The 27,890-nt window shown below is 53.1% G+C and overlaps 1 protein-coding gene and 1 pseudogene across 2 annotated transcripts; one reads left to right on the plus strand and one right to left on the minus strand.

The window, feature by feature from the left end:
* Positions 1-7,659: 7,659 nt before the first annotated feature.
* Positions 7,660-14,905, plus strand: LOC108521569 (keratin, type II cuticular Hb3). The gene is made up of 9 exons (XM_017861445.1): positions 7,660-8,104; positions 10,027-10,235; positions 11,246-11,306; positions 11,440-11,535; positions 12,192-12,356; positions 12,622-12,747; positions 13,092-13,312; positions 13,858-13,889; positions 14,388-14,905. Exons 1-9 carry the CDS (start codon positions 7,721-7,723, stop codon positions 14,573-14,575), a joined length of 1,482 nt encoding a protein of 493 aa, XP_017716934.1. The 5' UTR covers positions 7,660-7,720; the 3' UTR covers positions 14,576-14,905.
* Positions 14,906-20,385: 5,480 nt separating this feature from the next.
* LOC108521568 (keratin, type II cuticular Hb6-like) lies at positions 20,386-27,765 on the minus strand (annotated as a pseudogene). The gene is made up of 9 exons (XR_001883219.1): positions 27,314-27,765; positions 26,223-26,437; positions 25,365-25,425; positions 24,512-24,607; positions 24,135-24,299; positions 23,747-23,872; positions 23,254-23,474; positions 21,284-21,315; positions 20,386-21,145 (listed from the first exon to the last, which is right to left on the minus strand). The product of XR_001883219.1 is annotated as a keratin, type II cuticular Hb6-like (transcript).
* Between the last annotated feature and the right edge of the window lie 125 nt (positions 27,766-27,890).

The raw sequence follows: 27,890 nt of genomic DNA on the forward strand, positions 1-27,890 counted from the left end.
AGCCACAGGCCCAAAAAATGGTCTCTGAGGACAACTGAGATGGAAGGGCCATCCAGCAGCATGGAGGGCAAGATGTGGCCATATGTTGCAAGGCAGCACCAGGGTAGGGGACCTTGTGAAATCAACCCTCCAACAGGCTTGTGGGCCACCACCTAAATTTAGAGGCAGCCACGGAGACTGCTGCCTTAACAAGCTATCACCTAGGCAGGGAGCCCTGCCTGACCATCTCTCCCCTGACTCAATACATGCTGCAAATCTCAAAAGAGAAGGAAGGTGGAAATGTGTGATGAAAAGACCCCCATCCCACCAAGCCATGAGAGCCCTAAATATGCTAGTTTGGGCATGTGGGGAGGTGGCCTAGTTGGGGAGGCGGGCAGACAGAAGAGGTTTAAATAGAGCTTAAAACTGAAACCTTACAATGAATTTCAATTTTCTTATTTTCTGGAATAAGATGATGCCAATACTCAACAGTGATTGCAAATTATGGAATCCAGGTAAGTCTGTTCCACTTTACTACAGCAGTTACTAAGTCCTCAAATTTAGTGACTTTAACAACCAAATTTGACTTACTTGGGGGCTGCAGTCTGAGCAGGGAGAGCTCATTGTGTCTGTTCTAAGGAGCTCCTGCACCCTCAGGCAGCACCCACAGACTCACAGCGTCCGGAGCAGTGGCCACCCTTCCCCTGCTGCTCAGACCCCATGAGGGGAAGAGTGGCTAGCCCCAGCCCCTCACTGCTTCCAGAGGACACTGCTGGCCCTGATAGCACCCAGAGGGGTGTCCCATGCACCCAGGTCCCTGAAAGCCTGCACTGTGAGGGCTCCTGAGGAGAGCAGGATGGGTGTGTATCTCAAGGGAGTGGGTGGGCTGCAGGGTAGAGAGGACTTGGGAAGCGCTGAGCAAGGCTTTTGGGGGACCAGGTTAATGTGTGGGGCATAACCAGAGAGGCAGAGGGTGATCAACAAGCTCAAGCACGGGGCTTGGCTTAGGGTTCAATATAAGGCCCATTTCAGGTTGCCCAGCCTAGCTAGAGCCTCCCTGTTCTGGAGGGATCCAGCAGGAGTGGTACAGCATGGAGGGTGGGGTGGCACAAGACGCCCTCCAGGACTACCCCCTCCAATCATTCAGAAGGCTTGCGGGAGGAGTGTCAGAGATGAACAGGAAGAAAACCGTGGCCCAGAAATGCTTGTCATTACCCTGGAACTGGGGCTCACCCAGCTGCATCACACCTGCACGATGTGCATCCATTTCATAGAGCAAAGCCCTGAGTTCTGTGGCTCAGAGAAGCCGTGTGAGTCATAGCTCTGCTGCAGAGCGTGCCTTAGAAAAGATGTCCTGGACTGCCAGGATTACCACAATGTTCCCACCGGAGGGCACCCTAGCCTGGCATCAGGAGGTACCCAGTGCTGCCACCTAGGAAAGCCCTTTTCCTACAAGAAGCCCTCCTACATTGATCAGCGTGGAGTGTGACTTTCCTGGCTCTTCCCTGCCTGGATTTTTTACACTTTCCCAGGGGCTTCCCTACACGTGCTCAGCACTTGGCCGTGTACCCCTCCCTGGGCAGCCCACTGCCACCACCCCAGACATTAACTTTCTAAACAGATATTTTGAGCCAGTCTTCCCTCCTCCAGCCCATTATATGCCTTCGCAGCTTTAGTTCCCAAAAGCTCCACTTTCAAGATGCATCTCCCCAGGCACCAAAGGCTCAGCAGAAGACATCTGAAGGCTCCTGGGCCTGATTTTCAGGCTGGCCGCAGCAAAGCTCTCTCGCTCTCTAACTAATCTGCTAGGGTGCCTCCAACTTCCTTCTGCTACACATAATGCCACAGTAAATAGCCTGTTCTTTGCATAAGGGCTGCTGTCATATGTGGGGTTGGGTTTCTCTCGGGAGTGCGAGTGCTGGGTCATTTACACATTTACACATGCCTGAATTCATTGAACAACTCTACGTTGCTTTCCAGAATATCTACAACAGTGCACGATCCCAACCACAGTGCCAGAGGGCTCTCATCCTCCCACCCCTCCACATCCACCTTTCTGATCCTTGCCATTCTGATGGTACAAACACATCTCGTGGCCTGATCTGCATCTTTCTAAGGACTGGGGACAGTCGTCATTTCTTCATATTCCTACTAGCTATTTGGGCTTTCCCTTTGATGAACTGTCTATTCAGATCCCTGACTAGTTTTCTACTGGATTTCCTTTCTTTTACTTGTGGATTTGCAGGCATTCCTTACATATATAGACGTTTCTTATACACAGACACACACACACACACACATGTGTATAAGGAACTTCTCTACATATAAAACTTCTCCCAGGCTATCAACTACCAACTAATTTTTTCTATGTAGTCTTTCACTAAACTGGAATTTTTCATTTCAATGTGGTCATGTCGATCCATTTTGTACCTGCTGGTCTTGATTTTTAAGGTTTGCTTAAGAAATCTTTCCCCACCCATAAGTAAGGACATTCTCCTACATGGCCTTCTGCTTGCCTTTTAGCTTTATCTGTCCTGGCCTTTAATTCATCCGAGGCTTCCCATGGGACATGGTATGAACTAGACTCCAGCTCTATGCTTTCCATATGGTGTGTCTATTTTTTTACAAATCTCACTGACTGAAAAAATGGCCCTTTGCTTGTTGCAACCCTCATTAAATACCAAGCTTTACTGATGGGAAGAGGCCTGTTGTGAGTGTCTGTGCTGCTCCATTTGTCTATTGGCATATTGCTGCACACTTTATTATTACTATTTTATCTCGAGTCCTCAGACTCCTCTTTGCTTTCCTTTTTCATAACTGGCTTTGCTGTAAATAAACTTTACTCTTTCAGAAAAAAATTAATTTTATCAAGTTCCTCAAAACAAATCCAGCTGGAATGTTTGTTGGGTTTGCATTGAATTTGCCAACTAACTTAGGGGCAATTTATAACTTTAGAATGCTAGGTCAACGTATTCCTGAATATAGTATAATTCCATTTAATCAGATTTTCTTGGTTTTTTTATTATTATTATAGAGTTTTATATTGTTCTCCTACAGATCTTGTGCATATTTTATAAAGTTATGTAATACTTTATTGTTTTTAATCTCTCTTAGGAATGGTATCTTTTTTGAGATGCAGTTTCAATCTTGTCACCCAGGCTGGAGTGCAATGGCACGATCTCGGCTCACTGCAACCTCCGCCTCCCGGGTTCAAGCGATTCTCCTGCCTCAGCCTCTTGAGTTGCTGGAACTACAAATGTGCCCAGCTAATTTTTTTTGTATTTTCAGTAGGGACAGGGTTTCACCATGTTGGCCAGGCTTGTCCTGAACTCCTGACCTCAAGTGGTCTGCACGCCTCAGCCTCCCAACATGCTGGGATTACAGGCATGAGCCATTGTGCCCAGCCATATTTTCTATATATTTTCTGATTAGCTGTCACTGATAAAGAAAAGCACTTTTGATTTTTGTAAGTTGACTTTGTAACTAGCAGCACTGCTCAACTTTTCCTGTTACTTCTACCCTGTATTGGTTGACTGTGTTGGGTTTTCTACACAACTGATCCCATTGTCTGAAAATAATGCCAGTTCTATCTCTTCTCTTCCAATTCTTACACACATTTCTTTTCTTGGCCAGGAATTCTAGTCCTTTACAGCATGGCCTCGAGAATGGACACCTTTGTCTTGCTCTCAGTCTTCACTGGTATGTGCCTCAAGTTCATCCTTTAGGTGTGACATCCTCTAAGCTTCAACCGCGGTATCCACCGCCCTGTGAACACGTCTGTGCTCTTCTTCAATTCACTGCCTGGCATTGCCTCCACCCTTCTGACCTTTCCAAACCCCTCTATCCTTCAAATCCCAGCTCAAGTCTGACTTTTCCTACAAAGCCTCTGACTCCTCCAGCCCAAAGCAAGCTCCCACTCAGAGGAAGAGGAGCCTTGAAGAACTGCTTCATCCAAAATACAACTTGTGCATACTTACAAATCTGCCCAACTACACTGTTGGATCCTTGGACAGGGGCCGTGTATTAAATCCCTCTCCTTCCTCTTCAGTACAGAGAACTTGCTTAGTAAATAGTAGTGAGTATGTGAAGGTGCCATATCTTATCAGCTCTGGAGGTGTGTTGTGAGTTCAAGGACAGAAGGCAAAACTGGAGGTATCAAAGAATTCTTCCTGCCTGGAGCAGGAAGCCGCATGCAGCTTCTGCCCTCCTGGATTGCATGCCTTCCGTAGGCTTCACATGCACTCCCCTCCCCAGGTCATCTTCACAAAGGCCCAAAAGGCCAGTATTAGAATCCTCATTTTTCAGATGAAGACACAAGGTTTACAGAGATTAGCTAATGTGTCACACACACACATAGTGACTCAAATGAGAGCTGCAGCCCCATTTCCAGGACTCCCAGATCTAACGACTTCACTGCAGCAGGCTTCCCATGGAAACGTCACTTCCACAACCAGGTCAGCAACCTGTGGCCAGGCACACCTGGAGAAGACCGGAACAGTCCCCTTTGACTCAACGATTTCACCTCCAGGAATTTGTTTTAAGGAAATTACTAGACATGTGCCCAAAGATGTGTTTATTAATGTTCATCTCAGAGTTGTTTATCAAAAACCCATTAAGAAGGGACAAAAAATGTGAAGGAACATGGATATTAAGGCAAGAAAGAAGTGACAAAAGTCAGAGCACCAGGGTATCAGAAACCTAGCAGACAGGCAGGCAGCCACCAGAAAAACACACAGGAATAAGGCCAGAGGGTTGCACCCCAAGAGATGCAGGTGGGAATCTGAGGACGAGATCAACAGGGCAAGCGGTAGCTCCTCCAGGCCAACCCAGGCCAGGTGTGAAGGGCAGGCACAGAGTCCAGGTCCTGGTGATTGAAACAGCCTGTGGCTCTGCCGGACCCTTTATGGGCCCATGGTTAGGGCAGGAACCAATCACAGCCTGGAGCCCAGGAGGGAGGAGGCAGCCTGGGGATTTGGGTGTTGCTGTCTCTTTGTCAGCTTCCTGTCTAAGTTTGTTTTCAAGGGACTCCTGGTCTGCATTTCCCTTTGTTCTGAGCTGTTTACAAATAGATGCTCTAATTAAGGCTTTCTGAGGTGGCAATGATTGCCTTGTAAAACTGTTTTCTGCTTACCCAGGAATGGTACTCTGCATCTCACTAGCCGTGTACACTGTCCCTTTGCAAGGCTCTGCCAGGTGCCTGCAACCAAGACCCAGTCACTCTGCTAGCACAAAGTGAGGTGGGGGTGGCGCTTCCCACCACCAGGCACTCGCTCAGTCCTCCCAACCCCCAGCAAGCTGTGGATTGCCATTTATATTTCACAAGTAAGGACCCGGGGGAAAACGCCTGTGCCATGGCACAAAGCTAGTAAGAGACATAGTTGGGCTTCGAAACGTGTCTTTTTATCTCCAGGGTCCATGCTATCTTCAGCTCCAATCAGGGCAGGGGTGGGCATGGTCATGGCTCCCCCACCCCAAGGAGGTCATGTGTCTACACAGAGCCCCTCGGTGGAGGGGTGCAACACGATCCAAGCTTGCTGGATTGAGACAGATGAGCCAGGTCAGAAGACTGCAGCGCAGTTGCCAGCATGGTGATGGGGAAATGCTTCACAGAGGGTTCACTGCCCTGCAGTCCTCAGCATTTCACCAAGAAACAGATCCCCCATAATCATTGGATATGTGTAGAGAGCACTCCAGGTGCTCACTGGTTCCAGAGTGAGTGAAGAGCCTGGTCTTTCTTGGCTATCTAGCATGTGTTTGACCCAACCAAGACTGAGCATGACAGCACCAGCCAGCCCAGCCTCCCTCAAAGATGCCCCCAAAATCCCTCTAGCCACTCAGCTGCAATCAGCCACCTCCAGGCCCCCAGGTACCCCCAGGCTGTGCTCCCCTGGTGTGTCTTTCATACCAGGATCCCCTATCACACAGCCCACAGCCCCAGAGTTCCCACTCCAGACACAAGACTCTGGAAGGCAGTCCACAGGACCCAAGAAGAGGGGCTAAGAGAGTCCTTTTTTTGGATCCATGGCAGATGTCCAGCTCCTGAAGAGACTTCAACAGCACCATCACCTGCCCTCCCTCAGGCCCACAGAATATGGGCCCCTCTTCCTTGATCTCCACTCTGGGATATAACTGGCCCACTCACCCTGAGTGGGAGTGGGAAGGGCAAAAGATGAGAGTCCCGGGAGGGTTACTATTAGCCCAGACTGGGTCAGTGTTGGATTGTGGCTGGGTCAGGACACAGGTCCATCAGTGGAGTCCTCCTCATCCTCTCCTGACAAAAGCAGTCCAGAGATGTGTGTTTGGAAGTGTTGAGGGGCTCAGGTCTTTGGGTTAAGGCAAATCTCCTGGCTCGGTCCCACTGTCCATCCATGAAAGCCATTGCCTGTCCTCACCCAAAGGAACAAGGGCCCAAAGTAAGAGAGCTTGGCTTTGGGAACAGTTGCATGAGCTAGCACCCTTCTCTCACCCAGTACGTTCTCTGAGGTGATACAGTGATCTCATTTAAGGACCCTGCTGACATCCCTCACCTCCCGCAGCTTCCCTCCTTCCTGGTGATAACATACACCTCAAGACCCCATCACTGAGCTTCCCTGCTGGGACCCTAAAGAACATCAGTCAGCCTGGACATTGTGGGGGCCTTCCCCCAACCTACGTCTTCTCGTCTTTCCCCCTAGCCAAATATTGGCTCCCCTACATGCATGCTACCTCCAAGCACCCCAGGTCTCTGCAGGATTTCCAGGACCTAGCACAGTGGCTAGTGTCTAGTTGGTGGGCACCAAATAAGTATTTCCTGAATAAATGAATACACATAGTCTAGTCTGCAAATCAGAGCCGGACTCTTTTCTGGTCATCTCTCAACCCTATACTACCCCACCCCAATCCTCCTCAAGCCCAGGTCCCCACTCTCCTCCATGAAGCCTTCCCTGCTCAGTCCCTGGAGCTCTGAGGTATTCCACACTCCCCACTCCCGATCCCATCAGCAATGACACCTGGAACTCTGAAGTATAGCCCTGGCTCTGACCAGAACTCTCTGAATCAGTTTCTTCCATGTCTCAGATAGTGTCCCTGCACTAGGAATACCCAAAGTGCAAAGACCATGCCCTTCTCCCACCCCTAAATCTCTACCCCCACTCCCATCCCTGCCCAGGCTCTGGGCAGGAATAGGATAGGAGAGGCCAATCTTGACAACGAGGAAAGGAACCTGCCTTTGAGATAAAGACAGGAAAGCCTACAGCAAGAGGTTGTCTGGGAGGCAGCCTCCTCCTTGGGACAGGCCAGCAACTCCACCCCAGGGCTGGGCCGTGGGTCCAGGGCCCACAGCCCAGCTCTGCCCTTTCAGAACAGGGTTCAGGGAGCAGGCTTCACCCCCGTCACTGCACCCATTCCCCTAGCTTGGAGGTGGAATGCGGCTGATGCTTTCAGGAGCCCCTCTCCAGCTCCACAGCAGTTCCAATGGGAGGGGCAGGAGCAAGGAGTAAGCTTGTAAAGGGCTTTGAAGATGAAACAGGGCCGGTGGCCAGGGATTGTTGATGCAGCCACACTGAAGAGGCAAGCAGGGTTCTGGCTTAAGAGGCCAGGGTGATGCCAAGCCAATAAAATTCAGCTATTGTCTCTTTGCTCCCTCTTTTAACGCCAGCTGCTCCTGGCACATAAAAGGGCTTGCCATCTGCCAGGGAGCACGGGACCTTGGCTCTATCCTCCGCCATCTTCTCCACTGTTCAGACACTTCCTAACCTCCATCATGACCTGTGGCTTCATCTCCATGGGCTGTGGTTTCCGCCCTGGAAACTTCAGCTGCGTCTCCGCCTGCGGACCCCGGCCCGGCCGCTGCTGCATCACTGCCGCCCCCTACCGTGGCATCTCCTGCTACCGCGGCCTCTCCCGGGGCTTCGGCAGCCACAGCGTGTGCGGCGGCTTCCGCGCCGGCTCCTGTGGACACAGCTTCGGCTATCGCTCCGGGGGCGTGTGCGGACCCAGCCCCCCATGCATCACCACCGTGTCGGTCAACGAGAGCCTCCTCACGCCCCTCAACCTGGAGATCGACCCCAACGCGCAGTGCGTGAAGCAGGAGGAGAAGGAGCAGATCAAGTGCCTCAACAGCAGGTTCGCGGCCTTCATCGACAAGGTGGGTGCTCTGGATCACACCCTTCCTGAACCCCTACTCATGTTCAGGACNGTGGCATCTCCTGCTACCGCGGCCTCTCCCGGGGCTTCGGCAGCCACAGCGTGTGCGGCGGCTTCCGCGCCGGCTCCTGTGGACACAGCTTCGGCTATCGCTCCGGGGCGTGTGCGGACCCAGCCCCCCATGCATCACCACCGTGTCGGTCAACGAGAGCCTCCTCACGCCCCTCAACCTGGAGATCGACCCCAACGCGCAGTGCGTGAAGCAGGAGGAGAAGGAGCAGATCAAGTGCCTCAACAGCAGGTTCGCGGCCTTCATCGACAAGGTGGGTGCTCTGGATCACACCCTTCCTGAACCCCTACTCATGTTCAGGACTCAGGCTGGGCACTGACAGGGAAGTCAAAAGCAAGAACTTGCCCACAGAAGTTCCCAGGCCAAAGGGAAAGGTAGTCATATTTCTAGGACACAGACAGAAAACAAAAATAGGGCCAGGAGCTGCCAGACTGATGGGGGAGATTAACTGAAAACACAAAAGCAGAAGGAGAGGCAGAGCCTTCCATACTGAGTGATAATATCACCTAGTGAGCAAAGGATCACTCTGTGGGCGCTCAGGGCATTTGAAGCCAAATAACTGCTTAAATGCCAAGGAGGTGCTCTCTCCATCAAGGCAGGGCTAGTAAGTGTGGTGCTGGAAGACTGTCTGGAAGTGGGTCTCATGCATGGCACAGAGCTCTTTCTATACCACACAGTGATTTGGCCACTGAGCAGGGGCTAGAGTACTTTGTCCAAGCCACTGCTCCTGGGGTTCAGGATCCCGGGGTGAGCAAGAGACATGGTCCCCGTCCTCATGGGCTTTATGGGGAGGCAGGCAGTGCAGAGTCTGGATTTGGTTGAACTCATCTGTGGAGTCAGTGTCCAACTCGAGTCTGCAGCCACCTTCCCCACCGAATCCAGGCAATCACCTTGTGGCAGTGATGTGAGAGACTGGGAGAAAAGGCTCTGACTAGGAAGATGTTCTGGGGTTGGAAAAAGCCCTCCAGAGCCAAAACCTCAAGAGAGAAGTCACACTAGAGAGATGCCCACCAGAAAGGATTGGGAAAAAAAAAAAAATCTGGAATTTCTAATAGCATGAGAGACCAAGAATAGCATAAGACAGGACTTACTAAGGGTGTGGCCAAGTTATTAGACAAAAAAAGCTGAGGGGAGTACTGGGCCAACCTCGTGGCTGGGAGAGGAATGTGAAATTTTCCTGTAATTATCAAAGTGAGAGAAGGCGCCCCCTGCAGAGCAGAAGATGAGAGTTTGAGCTCTTCTCTGCCATTGTGAGCTCTCAGGCAGTCAGGGAACCTCCTTGGCCTCCAGTTCCTCATCAGTAAAATGAGGGAGTTGGAGCATAGGACATTCCTATTCTCATATTCCAGGTGACTATTATTCTAATTGCATTGTTGTTATAGGGTTTGAATAATTGGCACATGCTTTATTTTTCAACTTCTACAGTCTGCCTTTCTAAAAAGGTCCACCTGGCTTGGTGTGATTGAGCAGCAGCAAGTGTTCAGTGTGGGGTTCCTTTCTGTTAAAGGGTTCTTTTAATCCTCATAGTAAGGTGAGCTTTAACCTCCCCACTCTACAGAGGGAGTGAGTGCTTTATCCAGGGTCACATTGTTAACAAGTGGCAGCAGAATCTGGACTCCAAGCATTTTCCATGACACCAGGTAAACTGACTTAGAAGAGATTAACTCCCAGGAAGAGCTTCCAGGTGGTGAACTGGTGAAGCCCTGGTGGTGTTTTTGAGAGAGATGACATAACCCCTTCCAGGGAAGACTCTGGGTCAGAGAGTTGGGGGCTTTCAGGCCCTGGTGCTGGGAACCCCTCTTGCCCTATGATGCTGCAAGAAGAGGTTCTTAGGTTCTGCCTCTGGGTGGCAGGTGCGCTTCCTGGAGCAGCAGAACAAGCTGCTGGAGACAAAGCTGCAGTTCTTCCAGAACCGCGAGTGCTGCCAGAGCAACCTGGAGCCCCTGTTTGAGGGCTACATCGAGACTCTGCGGCGGGAGGCCGAGTGCGTGGAGGCCGACAGTGGGAGGCTGGCCTCAGAGCTCAACCATGTGCAGGAGGTGCTGGAGGGGTACAAGAAGAAGTGAGTGAGGGCAGGAGGGATGCTGGGCACAGGAAAGAGCATGGTGGCAGCTCCCTGTGGCACTCCCTGGAGGAGTGTCCAGTCTGCAGCTGGCATCTCTGCCTGAGAGTGGAGAGGAACCTGTACCCCCTGCTCGAGACACAGGGATCCCTTGGGTGTGGAGGATGGAGGCTCAGCTTGTCTTTCCACCAGCAGATCAGGGAAACAATGCTCTCTCCCTTTCTCCATTCATTTTTCACAAAAACTTGTATTCCTTGGTTCCTTTGAGACCAGATCTCAAAGTCCTGGATATGTGTCTTCCTAAGTTTGCTCTCTCACTCAGCTAACACAATCTGATCACCTACCACACGCCAGCACATTGTGCTGGTGCTAGTGACGCAGGGCCACGCAATCCACACAGTGCGGGTCCTTGTGGAGCCTGCAGTCTGCTGGAAGGCAGGCACGACAGAGTTATAAATCTAGCCCTTCAGCTACAAAGTGTGATATATGATATGAAGAATAAGCACTGGATCCTCAGAAGGAATCTGTTTTGAGGGGTGGCCAGCTTCCTTCAGTAACATTCTCTCCATGGACTCCCCAGGCCCAGCATACCCCTCCCTCCCTATCTTTTGAGCTGCCTCCCACAGCTCAGGCCAGGAGGGGAGAGACAGAGTGAGGATCCCACCACCTGCTGCTGAGTGAGGGTAGGGGAGGGCTCGAAGGAAGAGAAGATGGAGACCTGGGTGAGAAAAATAGCACCTCGCACTCCCCAGCCACACTCATTCACACACTCAGCTTCCAGATTCCTGTCCTCCCAACCTCCGACAAAACAGGGCATTGAGTGCTTCAGTTCTCCAGTGCATCCCAGTAGGCCCGGGCCAGCAGCCTGTTTCCTCCAGAGCCCCACCCATTTCACTTGGGGGCAGGAGATGATCAGGGGGAGGTCTAGGAAGGAGGCTCCTTTGCACACATGCTTATGGCCAAGATCAAGAGCTGTTCAGACAAGGTCCTGTTCTCCCTCCTCACCTCAGGTATGAAGAAGAAGTCGCACTTCGAGCCACAGCAGAGAACCAGTTTGTGGCTCTAAAGAAGGTGAGTGAAGCCCAGCTGGCACTGAGCTCGCCCTGAGTCCCACCCCCCATCCTCTTTGTCCTGCCACACGGCAGCAGGATCCTCAGAGCCCTCTGACGAGAGCCGGCCTCACAGCCCCTTCTACCCCACACAGGATGTGGACTGCGCCTACCTCCGCAAGTCAGACTTGGAGGCCAACGTGGAGGCCCTGATCCAGGAGATTGACTTCCTGAGGCGGCTGTACGAGGAGGTGAGGGGCTCTCAGTCATGGTGGGCACAGATCCCCCCATGGGATCCCCGACCCCCTGCCCAGACACCCACAGGCATGAACCAGGCCTGCTGACATATGAACCCAGGCTCACGGCTGGAGGGTTGGCAGGGAGCAAGGAGAGGGAAGGAGCAGAGAGGCAAAGGGATGGAGAACCAAAAAGGAACAAATTTAGTAAGGGGCAGGAGAGTGAGCACCCCAGACAACTGTGCCTTGGGAAGCTGCCCTGCGTCCTTCCCCTGAGTCAGTGGACTGCAGCGTAGACCACACACAGCATCAGACAGACTTGAACCCATTGCTCTGGCCCAGGACTTTCTCTGGCAGCAATAGCCTTCCTTCATGGGGCTGGTCTAGGAGAAGGGAAAGAGGCCCCCATACAGGGACTGAGCCCCTGGAAAGCATCTGGACCATGCTGGCTGCACATGGGCCTAAATAGTTCCAAAAGCAAGCAGTTGAGAAACGGTTGTGTTTTCCTCTAAAGAGATTTCCTATTTGTGCAGAAAGTTATGCGACTTCATCAGGTTCGTTTCTCCAAACATGAGAGGTTTGCTCCCAATGAGCCAAAAGGATGATAGGCATCCAGGAATTAGGAGAAGCCCGGGTAAGTGAGTTGTCCTTCCTTTCCCCACCTCCTGCAGGAGATCCGCGTTCTCCAGTCCCACATCTCAGACACCTCTGTGGTTGTCAAGCTGGACAACAGCCGGGACCTGAACATGGACTGCATCGTTGCCGAGATCAAGGCACAGTACGACGACATCGCCACCCGCAGCCGGGCCGAGGCTGAGTCCTGGTACCGCAGCAAGGTAAGCGGCACAGGACTCCTGCCTGCTAGACATGGCAGTGGGAGGGATGCGGGGTATCTAGTAGAAAAGGCTTCTTTGTCTGGGGATTCCGATCCCTAAGGATGGTAACAGAAAAGCCAATAGCTCTCAGGTTGGGGTGGCAAGGCAGGACTGCCACATGTGGTTGCACAGGCCGAGCACTGCACAATCAGTGCGATTGTCTGTGCTCTCCCGAATGAATGGGATGTCTCATCCTGAGCCTCCTGAGCATCTCTGCTTCCTGCAGTGTGAGGAGATGAAGGCCACGGTGATCAGGCATGGGGAGACCCTGCGCCGCACTAAGGAGGAGATCAATGAGCTAAACCGCATGATCCAGAGGCTGACGGCCGAGGTGGAGAATGCCAAGTGCCAGGTATGGGAACCCGACCCATCTCTCAGTGTAGGAAGAGACTGGAGTTAGCCCTCAGCAGAGGGATTTGAATTAGATTCTGGAAAAGTCTTCCCAGTGCAGTCTCAGGGTGACAGAGTAAGATGAGGAGTCTACTGAGATATTTCTGATTGTCTTGGCCAAGGTGTGTGTGAGTATCTGTGTGTGGGGTGTGTGTGTGTGTGTGTGTGTGGTATAAGTGAGGAGGGAAGAAAGATTTAGGAAGCTGATTGGGGAGACAGTATTTTAAGATAGAAGTTGAATGATCCTATTGGAGACTGGCTGGGATTTCAGGAAACTAAACTTCACTTTCTCCTCTCCATACCCAGAACTCCAAGCTGGAGGCTGCAGTGGCCCAGTCTGAGCAGCAGGGTGAGGCAGCCCTCAGCGACGCCCGCTGCAAGCTGGCCGAGCTGGAGGGCGCCCTGCAGAAGGCCAAGCAGGACATGGCCTGCCTGATCAGGGAGTACCAGGAGGTGATGAACTCCAAGCTGGGCCTGGACATTGAGATCGCCACCTACAGGCGCCTGCTGGAGGGCGAGGAGCAGAGGTGGGTCCAGCCCAGCCCTAAGCACTCCACTTGCATAGACCTGCCCACCTTTGATTTGTCCCTATCTCAGTCTCAGTGCCCAGGCGACATTCTTGCCTCTATGGATCCCAGATCCATATCTTCAAGTTGTCTCATTCTCAACTCTTCCGAGATCCATACCCTGTCTGGTTTCTAGGACATCACCTATTCTAGGGCAGGGTTGCTGGCCAAACTCCACCCCTGACCTCGTCTTCCCAAGAGGGCCTTCCCCTTCTGAAGGTTGAGCCTATCCAGACCTGACAAATATGGTTGTTCAGGTTGTTCACTGCACAAGACAAATGACAGCTGACAGACAAATGAGAGCTGAAATCCAACCATACTCTGCTTGCTAAATAGTGTGACCTGACATTGCTTCTGCCAGAAAGGCAACTTTTTCTAAGTTGCACAAGGGCATAAATGTAGGTCAGAAATAGCCCTGAGATGACCCATGTTGGCACCTAGGGGAGATTCGATGACCTCATTCTGACTTCTTTCATCTTCCCCTTCCTTACTTTTTCCCCACTCAGGCTGTGTGAAGGTGTTGAAGCTGTGAATGTCTGTAAGTATCTTGAACCCTGAAAAGGAAAATGTAGACTGGGGACAAAGGACTTCTTGACTACGAGTATATGCAGAGACTTCGGGGGGAGTGTTTCCAATAATTCCCCCAGTAAAGAGGATAGATTGGTCATGCGACAAGAGAGACTAAGGTTAGCTGGCAGAAAGAACCTCACAGCATCGATGTGTTAGGGAGGGGAAAAATAATAAGATGTCACTGCAAGAAGGGACCTCAGATGTCACTCATAACCTTCACCCTGTATAGGTGAGAAAGCTGAGGCCCAGATAGAGGAAGGGATTCCCCAAGGTCACAAGGCAGAACCAGGACCAGAACCCCGGTCTGCTGGCTCCCAGGCTAGGGTTCCCTCCACACCTTCAGAATAGAACTGGAGGTTCCTCGCATCCTTCCCTGGATGGCCGACACATCAGACAGACCAAAGGAAGGTGGTTGGATGTGACAGCCACCAGCAGGGGTCTCTTGACCCTGCCCTTGTTCCCACAGGTGTCAGCAGCTCCCGGGGTGGGGTTGTGTGCGGGGACCTCTGTGTGTCTGGCTCCCGGCCGGTGACAGGCAGCGTCTGCAGCGCCCCCTGCAACGGGAACCTGGTGGTGAGCACCGGCTTGTGCAAGCCCTGTGGCCAGCTGAACACCACCTGCGGAGGGGGCTCATGCGGCCAGGGGAGGTGCTAAGTGGCCCAAAAGAGAGCCAGGGGAGCCCCTTCCGCCTGCCAGATGTGCCACTGCCCAACCCTCAACTGAGAACAGCAGCACATCGCTGGCTTTTCCCCTTGTGTTCTGAGAATACACCATCAGCTCATTCCTGCCAGCGGCTCCTCCCTACCTCTCATCCCACTGGAAAGGGGCCTGCCGCTGGGGAATAGACCCATTCCTTCCCCTGTCTCAGCCTTCTGCCCCTCCCGGGGAGAAGGGCCTTCCTTCCCTGGAAGGAGCACTGTGAGACTGTTCCCCCTGCCTCTCTGGCCTCTTGTCTCCCCTTTTCCAATAAACTTGGGGACCTGCTTTCTTGCCGTAATGTCTTGCTTTCCTGGGGCCCACCCACACCCACCAACTGGTGAGCACCCCAGCCTGATGATATGGCCTGAAGACTAGAGTCGTTCTGGCCAGTTCTCAGTCTGGACACCGATAGGGCCTCATCCCCAGATGGTTCTGTCATCTCCCGACCAGGCAGTGCCGACTGTGCTCACAGCACCTTCTACCTGTCACATCTATCAGTCTGTATGGTGTGGGGTTTTGCTCTTCCAACTGGCTCTGCAGGTGACCGAGGAGGCCAGAGGATCAGCTGGAAGGCAGTGCACGTGCATGCGCATGCGCATGTTTATATGTGTGCACGTGTATGCGTGCTTGTGTGCGTGTTTGAGTTTTGCCCCCTTCTTGCATACACAGTCCCCACTTTCTTTTCCTAGCATATCTTCACTCTGCCCCCCAGCCATCCTACCACATAGGTACCATAGCAGCAACTGCCAAAAGTGCCAGCAGCCACCCTCGGGGGCCACCTTTTTTCAGTCTGGACCCCACCCCATTGCCACATCCTCCTCACGCTGCCCACCAAACAGGGAAAGGTGAGAGCCTTGGAACTTGCCCCTGGCCCACCCTTCCCCCGTGCACACACCTCCTCAGAACCTGGCAGCCTTCTCCACAGCTGACATGAGGACACCATCTACTCACTCCCTCAACTGCCCCACTCGCTGCCCTCATCTGAGATACCTCACAGCTTCAACCCCAAGGCTAAGAGGCTCTTCTGCCTGCTGCTTGGCCCAATCTCTCCTGTCCTCCACTTGGAAAGCTCTGGAGAGCTCTGGAAGACTTTGAGAAGCCCCTCACCCCACCCTCAAGGAATCAGAGCTGGAACAGTCCTCGCAAGGCTGCAGCCCACCTCCAGTGTTGTGCATTGCCTTCCTTGCTGGCCCTCTTCATTCCTCCCCTTCACCCAGCCCCTGGCCTTTCCCACCCATCTCACCAGGATGTCCTTGGAGGACCCACCCCCTTCCATTGCTCCCCCTGGAATCTCCAGCCCCCCCAGGGTCCTTTAGCCTTCACCCAAGCTCCAGGGGCTGCCCAGTGCCTTCTCTCCCTCCCACTTCCCAATTCCTGAGCCCCAAGCCTTTCACCTCCTTGTCTCCCAGGCCAGGCTCTCAGCTCCTCCCAGGCAGTTCTGCTCACTGACTTACACCTCACCCTGCACCTTGCCTCAAACATCCAACTACCCCAGGGCCTTTTCCCACCTCTCTGCACTCTCCCTAGGCAGTCACATCAGTCTCTCACCTTCCGCTACCACCCAGTTAATGTCCTCCCTGGTTAAAATCCCCCACCTGGGCTTCAGAGCCCTGATGATTCTCCTTCTACCCTCCCTCCTCGGCTTAAACCCACCAGCTCCAATTCCTACAAGACAACTCCACTTGTCAGTTTTAGAGATGCTTCGAACTCAGCACACCTTTCAGCTTAACTCATTGCTTCCCACCCTCTCAACTGGAGTCTCCTCCAGTCTCTCTTACCAAGATCATCAACACAGTTGCCCAAACCAGAACCTATGATTTATCCGTGCCTGTACCCTCAATATTCATTAAGCCCCAAGGACTTCTTTTACTGCCTCCTAAATACCTCTCCATGCCCCTCTTTCCTCTCTCCCTACTGCTGCCAGCACACCCAGCCACCACCATTTTGCCTAGAATCCTGTTCTTCTCTCTTCCATGCCCCACCTCACAGCAGCCAAAGAGACCTTCATCAAACACAAGGCTGCCCTTTCAGTGGGTCACCACTGTCCCCGGAACAAAGTCCAGACTTAAACACAGTGTACCATCCCCTGTATGTCTAGCTCTGACTGATCGCTCAGTGCCTGTCACAGCTTCCTATTCCTCATTGCCCCCCACCTTTCTCCCCTACACTGACTCAAGATGCCCTGAACACCTGTCAAGTGAGGGGTTGGACAAGAGGCTTTCCAGGGGCCTTTTCAGTTCTGCCTTTCTTGGAAAGGGGCTCTGATTTCTGCTCTGGGGCTTAACACTCCCTTCTCGGGGGTTAAGGAGGATACTGTAAGGACTGCCAGCCTCCGGAACTCATGGAGGTGCCACCTGGGGGATCCCAGAGGCTCCATGCCTCTGGTGGTGACTCATCTCCCTTCCATCCAACCAGCTCAAGGGGCTAGACAAGATTGTTGGAGAGTCTGGTCTTGAGTCCTTGATCCCCATCTTCTCCACCACCACTGCCACCTCTCCACCAAGGAGGGAGTGGCTATGAAGAACCCTGAGCCTTGGTGCTGGGAGAAAAAGAGAATCACAGCCAGAGGATTGTTAAGCAGGCAAAGCTGATTATTTCCTAAAGGAGGTAATATTGAAGCTGAAACCTAAAGGAAAATCAGGAGCTCATTATTCCAACAACAAATCATTATTGAGCTCCTGCTGTGTAGCAGGTATTGTTACACAAGCTTGGGTTCCTATAAGCAAAGAAAATAGTTAAAGATGCTTGTCCCTGCAAAGCTTACATTTGAAAGCAAGAGGCCGGGCGCGGTGGCTCAAGCCTGTAATCCCAGCACTTTGGGAGGCCGAGACGGACGGATCACGAGGTCAGGAGATCGAGACCATCCTGGCTAACACGGTGAAACCCCGTCTCTACTAAAATACAAAAAATTAGCCGGGCGAGGTGGCGGGCGCCTGTAGTCCCAGCTACTTGGGAGGCTGAGGCAGGAGAATGGCGCGAACCCGGGAGGCGGAGCTTGCAGTGAGCTGAGATCCGGCCACTGCACTCCAGCCTGGGTGACAGAGCGAGACTCTGTCTCAGAAAAAAAAAAAAAGAAAAGAAAAGAAAGCAAGAAGTGAACTGAAGTAAGGAGTTAACCAGGAGGAGAGACGTGCTCCAGACATGGAGAATAGTATGTGAGAGATAGAGATGGAGCTGGAAATGGAGCATGGGGCCATCCAGGAGCTCTGATGCGTCAGGAAGGCCGCCAAGGAGAGTGGGGGCTGCTCTCCAATGCCTCTAAAAGCTGAAAATGAGCACATCGTTTCTACATCCTCCTCCACGGCCCCTCCTACCCCAGCTCCAACTCCACTCCATGAAAACGTTCTTCACCCAAAGATGTTTCTCATTCCTCCTTCCTTCCAGGCACTTTTCCCATCCTCTTGCAGAGGTAGATGCTATGGGCCAATTCATGAGGCCTTCCATGCTTCACAGAGAGCCAGCTGCCTCTTCTCCGGAAGCTTCCTGCTGGCTGCTGAGGAATGTGAGCTAACTGGATGGTGGATCCCTCTGTGCTGACAAGCCTGAGATAGGGCCAGTGTGGTAGTGCCAGTACCCAGAGTAACAGTGCTGTGACATCCACCCTTCTCTGCACACCAGCTGAAGCTCTCATTCACTCAGTGGGCTGCTGCTATCACCTGCCTTTATCAAGTGGGTAAACTACCAGAGGCTCCAAAAGCTGAAGGAGCTTGGCCACACACTCCTGCTGACAAAAGCTAGGATGCCAAACCTCCAGCTCCCAGTATCTCCTACCAGCCCACTCTGCCCCTGCTATTCAGAGGCTAGGAATGCTGCACTGTTATGATGTCATGATGATAGTAATAACAACAAGAGCAGTCATAAACACTAATTATTTAGTATCTGTTATATGCCACACTATACCCCAAACGTATTTGTGTTGTGTTACTTAATCTTCCTGTGGTAGCTGTCTTCAGAGATGAGCCCCCAACAGCTCCTCCCTCTCTGTGCATGGCACTGCTCATATCAAAGGTGGAGTCTGTTTTTCCTCCCCTTGATCCTGGGCTGGCCGCATGACTGCTTTGACCAATAGAATCTGATGGAAAGCACCTTCTGCAGCTTCCGTGCCCAGGAGGCCTTAAATGGATTGGAGCACATGGGGAAGAACAGAGGCCCCGGCCATCAGCTCCTGAACTCTTGACCAGAGCTAGCTCCAAATGCCAACCGTACAAGTGAAGCCATCCTGGACCTTTCAGCAGGGCCAGAGCCCCAGTCAATGATATGAAGCAGAAGACTTACCCGGGCAATTCATACAACTATGAAAAATATTGTTGTTTTAAGCCACTAAATTTGGGGATGTGTTGTTACATAGCAATAAGTGGAGGGCAAGTTGATACCTGGCAGAGAGATGCTGCTGAAACAAAACTCAAAACCTGTGACATTGACTTTGGGCCCAGGCATCAGGCAGAGCCTAAATGTGCTCAAGGAGACAATTAGTGAAAGCAGGATAGCCATCTCTGGATGCCGAAGAAAAGGCCTGGGGCTAGGGGCTGCTCCTTATGGCTGCAGCTCCTATGGTCTTTAGAGTTCTTGCTTTTTACTGGGCAATCTCTGTTATGGTTAATAATGCTTTATGTTAAACTTTCTCTGTTCAAATTATTATTTTCTGATTGGACCCTGACTGATACACCGTGGCCAACCACGTCAGCTGAACTCCCAGCTGGTGGCCAGCACCAAGTCCAGCCATGTGAGATTTTGGCCATATTGGGCCTTTCAGACATTCTAACCCTCCAAACAGCATTATGTAAAGTAGAACTGCTTAGTAAGCCCACAGAAGCCTGAGGCATGACGAAGTATTGCTGTTTTAAGCCTCTCCATTTGGGTGACTTGTTATGTGTAATAGATATCTGAAACACCTTCCTATGTTCCCAGCAGATATCATCATCCCACTCTAAATTTGAAGGAACTTAAAGCTCAGTGAGGCTTAGTGATTTGCCTACAGTTACAGACTAGTAAACGACTGAACTGGCACTCAAAGGGCATTAACATAGCCCTTTCAAACACAATCCCACGTAGGGAGCTAGAAGGATCTTAGGAATACTGTCCAATCTCTCCATTCCACAGCCAAGGCAGCTGAAGATTAGGGGCTGGAAGCAATTTGCCCAAAGTCACACATGTGGCAAATGGCCACTGAGGCTCGGAATGAGAAGCCCAGTTCTCCTGACTCTCAACCCAAGGCTCTTTCTCCCCGCACAGTGCTTCTCTCACATACTTCCTTTCTCTCAAATACCTTCCTTCCATTCTCACCTGTCTTTTTCCCCATGAACTTTCCCCTCCAGGAAGGCCTTGGGGTGGAGGCAGCGGGTGATCACCCTGGTTGAGAACCCCTAGAAAACATATGGCCACATCTAGAGACATTTTTAGTTGTCACAAGAGGGTGGTGGAGGACCCTTGGCATCTAGCTGATTGAGGCCAGAGATGCTACTAAACATCCTACCAAATGCATGCAACAGCCCTAAAACAAAGAATGACCCAGCCTACACACTGTCAATAGTGCTGAAGTTGAGAAATCCTGGTCTAGAGAAACCCATGATCCCATAAGACTCCCTGGCTCCCTGAGTCTTCTCTCATTTTCCCCAAGGCCTGGGCTGCTCAAGGACAGATGGGCGGCACCTACGGTGGTCATTTTCAGCTACTGAAAAATAGTGGATAAACAGGTCCTGAGGCATTCTGGCAGGGAGCCCCTACCACGGGAGGGTCCTGGCATTTTCAAGACTGAGACACTAGGCTTGATGCGCTACAATGAGTTTATTGGAAACACAGAGTGAAACAAAGACAAAGGAGAAGGCAGCAGAGTCATTAGTTTTTCAGAAGCTCTTGAGGGCATCTCCCTAAGGATGTTGTTCTCCCCACACGTGGGCCTGTCCCTGGCAGAGTCACAGAACCACCATCCAGGGTCAGCGTCTCCATTCCACAGGCAGAAGCGCATGGGCAGAGTCCCAGGTCGTGCAGACAGGGACATTCCCGGGTCTCCCCCGTTCCTCCAAGCTTTGGGGAAGAGGTCAGGCAAGACCAATGCATACAGCAAAAAAACAGAAGGTAGGCAGAAGAAAAGGATGAATCCTCCGGACAACAAATTGACTACCAGGAAAGGCTAGAGAGAGAGAGAGACCACGGCGCTGGCCGGGCCTCCCCGGACTCCTGCGACCAGGGATGGCTCCCAGAGCGGAGCGGTGGGGAGGGCACTTAGAGTGCACGCAGCTGGCGGCGGCTCTTGGGAGGCCGGCCAGGGCGGCCCGTTCCGGCGGCCCGAGGACTGGCTGGGTGGAGAATGATGGCTACAGGCGCTGGCGGAGGCCGCAGTCTCCTAGCACCTCTTACAGCTGCCGCCGCAGGCGCCCATCCCGATGGAGGGGGCGCAAGCGTTAGTGGTGCCCACCACCACGTTGCTGTTGCTGGGGACGCTGCTGACTCTGGTGGAGACAACAGGGGCAGTAGTGGAGGCACAGAGATCGCCACAGACGACGCCACCGCGGGAGCTGCTGACGCCTGCAGGGAAAAGAGACGGAGGCCTGCCTCAGGCGCAGCCGCAGCCTGAGTGGGTGGCTTGCTGTGATCCCACGCGCCCTTTCCCCAGAGGCTCCTAGACCCGCCCTGCGGGAGGAGGGGACGGACCCCACTACTTACAGACATTCACCGAGCCAACGCCCTCACACAGCCTGCGGGGAGAGAAGGGCAGAGGTCAGTGCCTCAGAAAAGGCGCTGGGCCCCCGCGACTGAGGTGGAGGGGATACATCTGTGGCCCTCCATCTGGGCACTAGCCAAAGGGAGGGGGCAAGAAATGCTCTCAGCCAGGAGCCAGCATAGCCCCGGGTCACTGTGAGGGTCTGGAGACAGAAGGCCTGTAAGTGCCTCGCTCTCCACCGCTCCTGAGCTGTGCAACCCCAACTTCAGCCAGCCTCAGCCTAGGCTTCCTCATCAGGAAAATCTGCTTCGTAGATCTCTTATGAAGAATGAATCAAATAAGAGGCATCCAGTGCTTAGAGCCTGGCTCATAGCCCTTAAGAGCTATTAGCTGCCACTGCCTGGAAGTTGGCTGTGACTGAATTGCAGGTGCATTTGAGGGAAGCAGATTTAACTTGTGAAATCCAGTCTGATTGGTGTCATTAGATTATAGGCGTCAGGGGGATAGACTTTTTTGTCTATTCCTTTCCCCACCACCTAAAAACAATGCCTGGCTCAATACAAAACTGTTGGGTAAACTAATGGGATTTTAGAATAGGCTCAGAGACTGCCCACCACTGTCGTCTCATCCAGCAGATGGAAAGGCTGAGGCCCAGAGGGAGGACATGTCCAATGACAAGGCAGGGCTATCACCCCAAACACTCATTTCCACCCAGCCCACATTTCCCTCCCACATAGCTTCCCCTAAGGGAAGAAAATGGAGTTCCCCTGAAAGCACACTGGCCAAAGATTGGTGAAATCAGCTTCAGATAAGAGAAGCCACAGCCACCATCAAATCATCCCATGTCCAGGTTCCCTAGGCAACACACACCAAAACTCCTGAGTTCATTCCAAGAGCCCTGTGTGATGGAGGAGTTGGCCGCTCAGATTCCAATGCCATCTCCATGTGTCTCTCCAACTTCCAAATGCAGACTTGGAAAACTCCTCCTCCCAGAATTCTTCACTTATGAAATTCCCCGGGCCCAGCCAGACCCCTGCCTCTGAGCTTTCCAATGGAACAACTCGAGTTTGTTGGAAATCTCATCATGTGGTCACTTTAATTTCTAGGTCCCAAACCTGTGTTCCCCATTTCCCAAATACACAAGATGCTCCCTCGGCATCCCCAATCTTCACCCTCCTCTCCCCAGGGCCAAGGGCCTGACTGTCCACAAAAAAAAAAAAAAAGAGCTTGGGGTGAAACCAACTGACTAACTAGGGGAAAGAAACGAAGGGCAAAGAATGCGCTCACATTCTGGGAGCATTGTCCTTCTGGGAGCAGGAGCTGTATAGCTGGCCTTCAGCCATAGGAAGGCTGAGTGACCAGTGGGTCTTCTCCACTCCCCCCACCTCTGAAGCAAGCAAGCAAGCAAAAATCCTGAGAGCAAGGCATAACTGCCCCAACGGGTAAGTCCTCGCTCTGTGTCTAACTCATTCCCACTTGCTGCAATCGAAGACCCCTTTGGGATGTTCATTGCCATTATAATAGAAAAATGTGAGTTGATGCTGTCAGCTATCTGAAGCTGTCCTTATGGGATGCATCTGAACTCCCAGGTCTGGAGCTGGGGCCAGGGCCAGACTAGGAAAAACAGAAGAAATCCTGAGAGGCACATGCGGCTACAGCTGGAAGGGAAGGAGCATTACCCAGGCAAGCTGGCCCCAAGCCTTAACTAGGCTTCTCAGTAACAGGAATATCTGCTACCAGATTACTGGATCTCAACTGAGATTAACAAGACCGCAATTTCAGATCAGTGCCTAGGTGAACATGAGAGACTCAAGCAGGGCTAGATCATACTTAAAGGACTTACACAAATTACCTATCTGGTTGCAGGGTGGGGAGGCTAAGAAACAAAACTTGAGTGCTGCCAGGAGTGTGAAGACAGGGCACGCTGAGAACCCTGGCAGGGCTGGGAAAGGGAAAGGTCTATGGGACCCACCTCTGCTCCTCGCCCTCCAGCAGGCGCCTGTAGGTGGCGATCTCAATGTCCAGGCCCAGCTTGGAGTTCATCACCTCCTGGTACTCCCTGATCAGGCAGGCCATGTCCTGCTTGGCCTTCTGCAGGGCGCCCTCCAGCTCGGCCAGCTTGCAGCGCGCGTCGCTGAGGGCCGCCTCACCCTGCTGCTCAGACTGGGCCACCGCGGCCTCCAGCTTGGAGTTCTGAAGACAACAGAGAGAACAAGGTAGATCAGAATCCCTGGGTCTCTCTGATGCTTACCTGGATGACACCATGCTCCCACCAAGCTGGGAGCACCCCAGAACAGAGCCTCTCGCCTTCATCACCTGGGACTCACTGAGAGACCACAACCAGGGACTCTACATGGACAAAGGGGCTGGAGAATGAATGCTGAGATCCAGATAGGGCACACATAGGCTATGTGACAATGGTTAGGCCCTCGGTCTCTCTGACCTTGGGCACAGATGCCCCATACCTGGCACTTGGCGTTCTCCACCTCGGCCGTCAGCCTCTGGATCATGCGGTTCAGCTCGTTGATCTCCTCCTTGGTGCGGCGCAGGGTCTCCCCATGCCTGATCACCGTGGCCTTCATCTCCTCACACTGGGGGAAGTAGAGATGCTCATGAGGCTCAGGGTGGGACTTCCCATCCATTCAGGGCACCACGGATGATTGTGCAGGTTGTACAGTGCTCAGCCTGTGCAACCACACATGGCAGTCCTGCCCTGCCACCCTAACCTCAGAGTGGCAGCCATCTCTTCTCATCCCCAGGGACCAGCATCCCCAGAAAAGGAAGCCTATTTAATAGATACCTCACATCCCTCCCACTGCCATGTCTAGCAGGCAGGTGTCCTGTGCCACTCACCTTGCTGCGGTACCAGGACTCGGCCTCGGCCCGGCTGCGGGTGACAATGTCGTCGTACTGTGCCTTGATCTCAGCGACGATGCAGTCCATGTTCAGGTCCCGGCTGTTGTCCAGCTTGACAACCACAGAGGTGTCTGAGATATGGGACTGGAGAATGCGGATCTCCTGCAGGAGGTGGGGGCAGTGACTTTAGTTGAGAACACAGCCCCACCCACCATGTCCTGACTCCACCTTCTCAGGCTTTCTCTGGTCCCCAGCCCTGCCCCCTCACACAGCCTCAGGGACTGCAGCCTCTACCCACATCCTGTCCAATACTCCCACCCCCAACTCTCCTCTCTGCTGGCTGCCAGGTCTCTGCCTGGCCCCTGGGCCCGCACCTCCTCATACAGCCGCCTCAGGAAGTCGATCTCCTGGATCAGGGCCTCCACGTTGGCCTCCAGGTCTGACTTGCGGAGGTAGGCGCAGTCCACATCCTGCAAAGGTGGGGAGTGTTGGAGCTCAGAGGACCCTGGTAATGTAGCCCCCAGACTCGTCTCTCTGCCCATCCATTCCATGCAGCCAGGGGAAAGCAGTCCCCAGTGTCCCATTCCCATGCCTCTCCTTCCCTTCTGCCCTTCCTGGGATGAGCTGGCATCCTCTGCCCCTTTGAGGACAAATCCTGTTTGCTTTGGGCATGACTCACCAGCCTTTCACCCCTCCTTGCCCTCCTGTCTCTCCCTTCTCCCCCCTCCTGCTCCAGGAAGCCTGCCCAGACTGACCCCCTGCTCTCACACCTTGACCCTTTCCTGTCCTTCAGTAGTGCTCCAAGAACCCAGTTCCTGCTCCTGGTTCTGCTCCATCCTCTCTTAGACCCTAGGATTGTGTCTGTGCCGCAAGGTCAGACTCCCCAAAATGCTAGACAGACTGCACTGTCTCTCAGCAGAGACATTGTATCTGCTATGGCTCCAGGGGACTCAGCAACAGACCACAACCTCTGGAGCAGAGCAGGACACACAGAGGACAGTGCAGCCATCCCCTCGCCCAAGGCAGGTGCTGGTAGATGTTCCAAGGTCATTGCCCTTTGACAAGACCCTGGATACTCCATCCAGTGACCTGCACCTGGGCAGTCCTATCCTGCTGTGGAAAGGTCATTGTGCTCCACACTGAGGTTGAGACCCCTGTGTCTCCCCAGGAAGAGCCTGTCATTCTGAGATCCCACAGATCTGTGCTTCTCAATCCTGTGTCACTTGCCTTCTTCAGAGCCACAAACTCGTTCTCAGCTGTTGCTCTCAGAGAAACCTCCTCCTCATACCTGAGGCAGAGCAGAGGGCAGAGAGGGGAGGTCAGGGCAAGGCAGGTCTTTGCAGAGCCCCATCACATCACACTTCATCACAGCCATGGGGACAGTACTAGAAACACCCCACACGGCCCGGGCCTGGCAAGCTAGCTGAGTCCTTTCCGGTTGGATGTGGGATGTCTCTGGGATTCTCTCTCCACTTTGAACTGGGGAGGAAGAGGGCTCACCTGGTACCTCCCAGTCCTGTTCCCAAAGGGTCTCTGAGGTCCCCAGGAGGCAAATAGGACTCAGCCCCAACCCCATCCTGGGAGTAAACAGCATATCCTCCTGGGGCCTGTAGCCCCAGCCTCCCTTCACTGGTATGAATCCCAGCTCAGGTGTGGGGACTCCTGGACCCGCAGACCCTCAGAACTTAGAACCGAAGGCAGTGGGAACACCCAGAGCCCCAGACCTGTCACTCGTGAGAGACCCTGGGCTCACATCTGACAGGTGCTACAGGTGTCGGGGCTGAGGGTCAGGAGAGAAGGCCTGGACCCTGCAGAGGCTTCCTCCCCACCGAGCGCAGGGGAGAGCTGCTGGGTGATGTGGCTCAGGGAAGAGAAGGCTGGAGTGGGATAGAGACAGGTAGTGGGAGTCACAGCCCTCCTCTTACACAGGTGTCTGGGCAAAGATTCCACAAATGAAAAGACCCCGCCACCCTCGGTCAACCTAGTGGTCATGGCCACTCACCCTACATGGGAGTTCCGTATTGTCTAATCCATGTATTTAACCTAAACCCCATTCCTGTGCAGCATCCCTCCTGCGTCACTCACTTCTTCTTGTAGCCCTCCAGCACCATCCTGCACGTTGTTGAGCTTCTGAGCCAGCCTCCCCACTGTCACCTCCACGCACTCGCCTCGTGCGGCTCACCGCCGCAGAGTCTCGATGTACCTCAAACAGGGGCTCCAGGTTGCTCTGGCAACACTCCGTTCTGGAAGAACTGCAGCTTTGTCTCCAGCAGCTTGTTCTGCTGCTCCAGGAAGCGCACCTGCCTTCAAGGGCGGGAGGAGGGACGAGAATGGTTTCCTGGTGCCCCCAAAGACAGCTCTGGGGAACCTGGTGAGGAGGGATAGTTTAAAGGAAATCCCCAAACTGGAGCTTATCTGAGAATGAGTAGAGGTGGCTGTGGGACAGACAATTTCTGGGATTTCTTGGCAATGATCTAATGTCTGATTTCCCACTCAGGAATGGAGCCAAGGGCTGGGTCGGTGTCAGTGCCTGCTCTCTGGGGAGCTGAGTGACCCAAGCAAGATGACACAAGTGGAGCTCCGCTCCTCACTCTGAAGCCAGGTGAGGCACATCCCTCACAGGCAGAGTACCCAGGTTCAGATCACAGATGGGATTTCTGGGGATGGGTGCCAAAGGAGAGGTGTCTAAATTGAATCTCATCGGAAGGAGCTCAGCTGTCCCAGCTCTTCCCCTATGTCATCCGAAGTCAGTGGCACCCTACTTTCTTCACCCTTGGGGCTGCCAAACCCCGCTGAGTTCAGCAGGCAGTGGTCAGCATGTCCCCCACCCCCAAATCCCTGATGTCTAGCATTTTTTTTTTTTTTTTTTTTTTTTTTTTTTTTTTTTTTTTTTTTTTTTTTTTTTTTTTTTTCAGCTTGGTGCCCCAAGAGCAGCCTGGCCACACTTTCCTCCCAAGCTCCCCTATCTGAACTGTCAGGCTGAGTCTGCGTCTGAGTGCCTGTGTGTTGTGTGTGTGGTGTTGGTGTGTGTGGTGTGTGGGTGCCTGAGTGCTCTCCCATCAGACTGGGATCTCAGGCAGGAGAGGGTCTTTCTGACTCTGACTCCATCCCCTCAGTGCCCAGCCCTGGCTGTGTAGGTAGTGGAGTTCAGGAAGGGTGTGATCCAGGACACCCACCTTGTCGATGAAGGCCAGCGAACCTGCTGTTGAGGGATTTGATGCTGCTTCCTTCCTCCTCCTGCTTCACGCACTGCGGTTGGGGTGATCTCCAGGTTGAGGGTGTGAGGAGGCTCTCGTTGACCGACACGGTGGTGATGCAGGGGGCTGGGCCCCCACACGCCCCCAGAGCGGTAGCCGAAGCTGCGCCGCAGGAGCCGGCCCTATAGCCTCCCGCACACGCTGTGGCTGCCAAAGCCCCCAGTGAGGCCGGTACAGGAGATGACACGGTAGGGGGCAGCGTGATGCAGCAAGCGGCCAGGCCGGGGCCCGCAGGCCGGATGCGCTGAAGGCGCGGCCACCACAGTAAGATCCGCAAGTCATGGTGCTTTTTGGGGAAGAGAGGAGGTTCTGAGGATGGAGACGTCCGAATGGAGAGTACAGTGTTCGGGGTGTCCGGCGTTCACTGCTTGCACCTCTGTAGGCCTTTTATATAAGTAGGGAGACTGTGACCACGTGGGTCGGAGCAATTAGAAGGCTTTATGGGCTTGAGTTGTGTAGCTGCTGTCGCTCCCCACTTAAAGTGCTTAATTGGTGC

Source organism: Rhinopithecus bieti, unplaced genomic scaffold, assembly GCF_001698545.2.
Source record: "Rhinopithecus bieti isolate Rb0 unplaced genomic scaffold, ASM169854v2 scaffold_56806, whole genome shotgun sequence".
In the NCBI taxonomy this organism is placed as follows: Eukaryota; Metazoa; Chordata; class Mammalia; order Primates; family Cercopithecidae; genus Rhinopithecus; species Rhinopithecus bieti.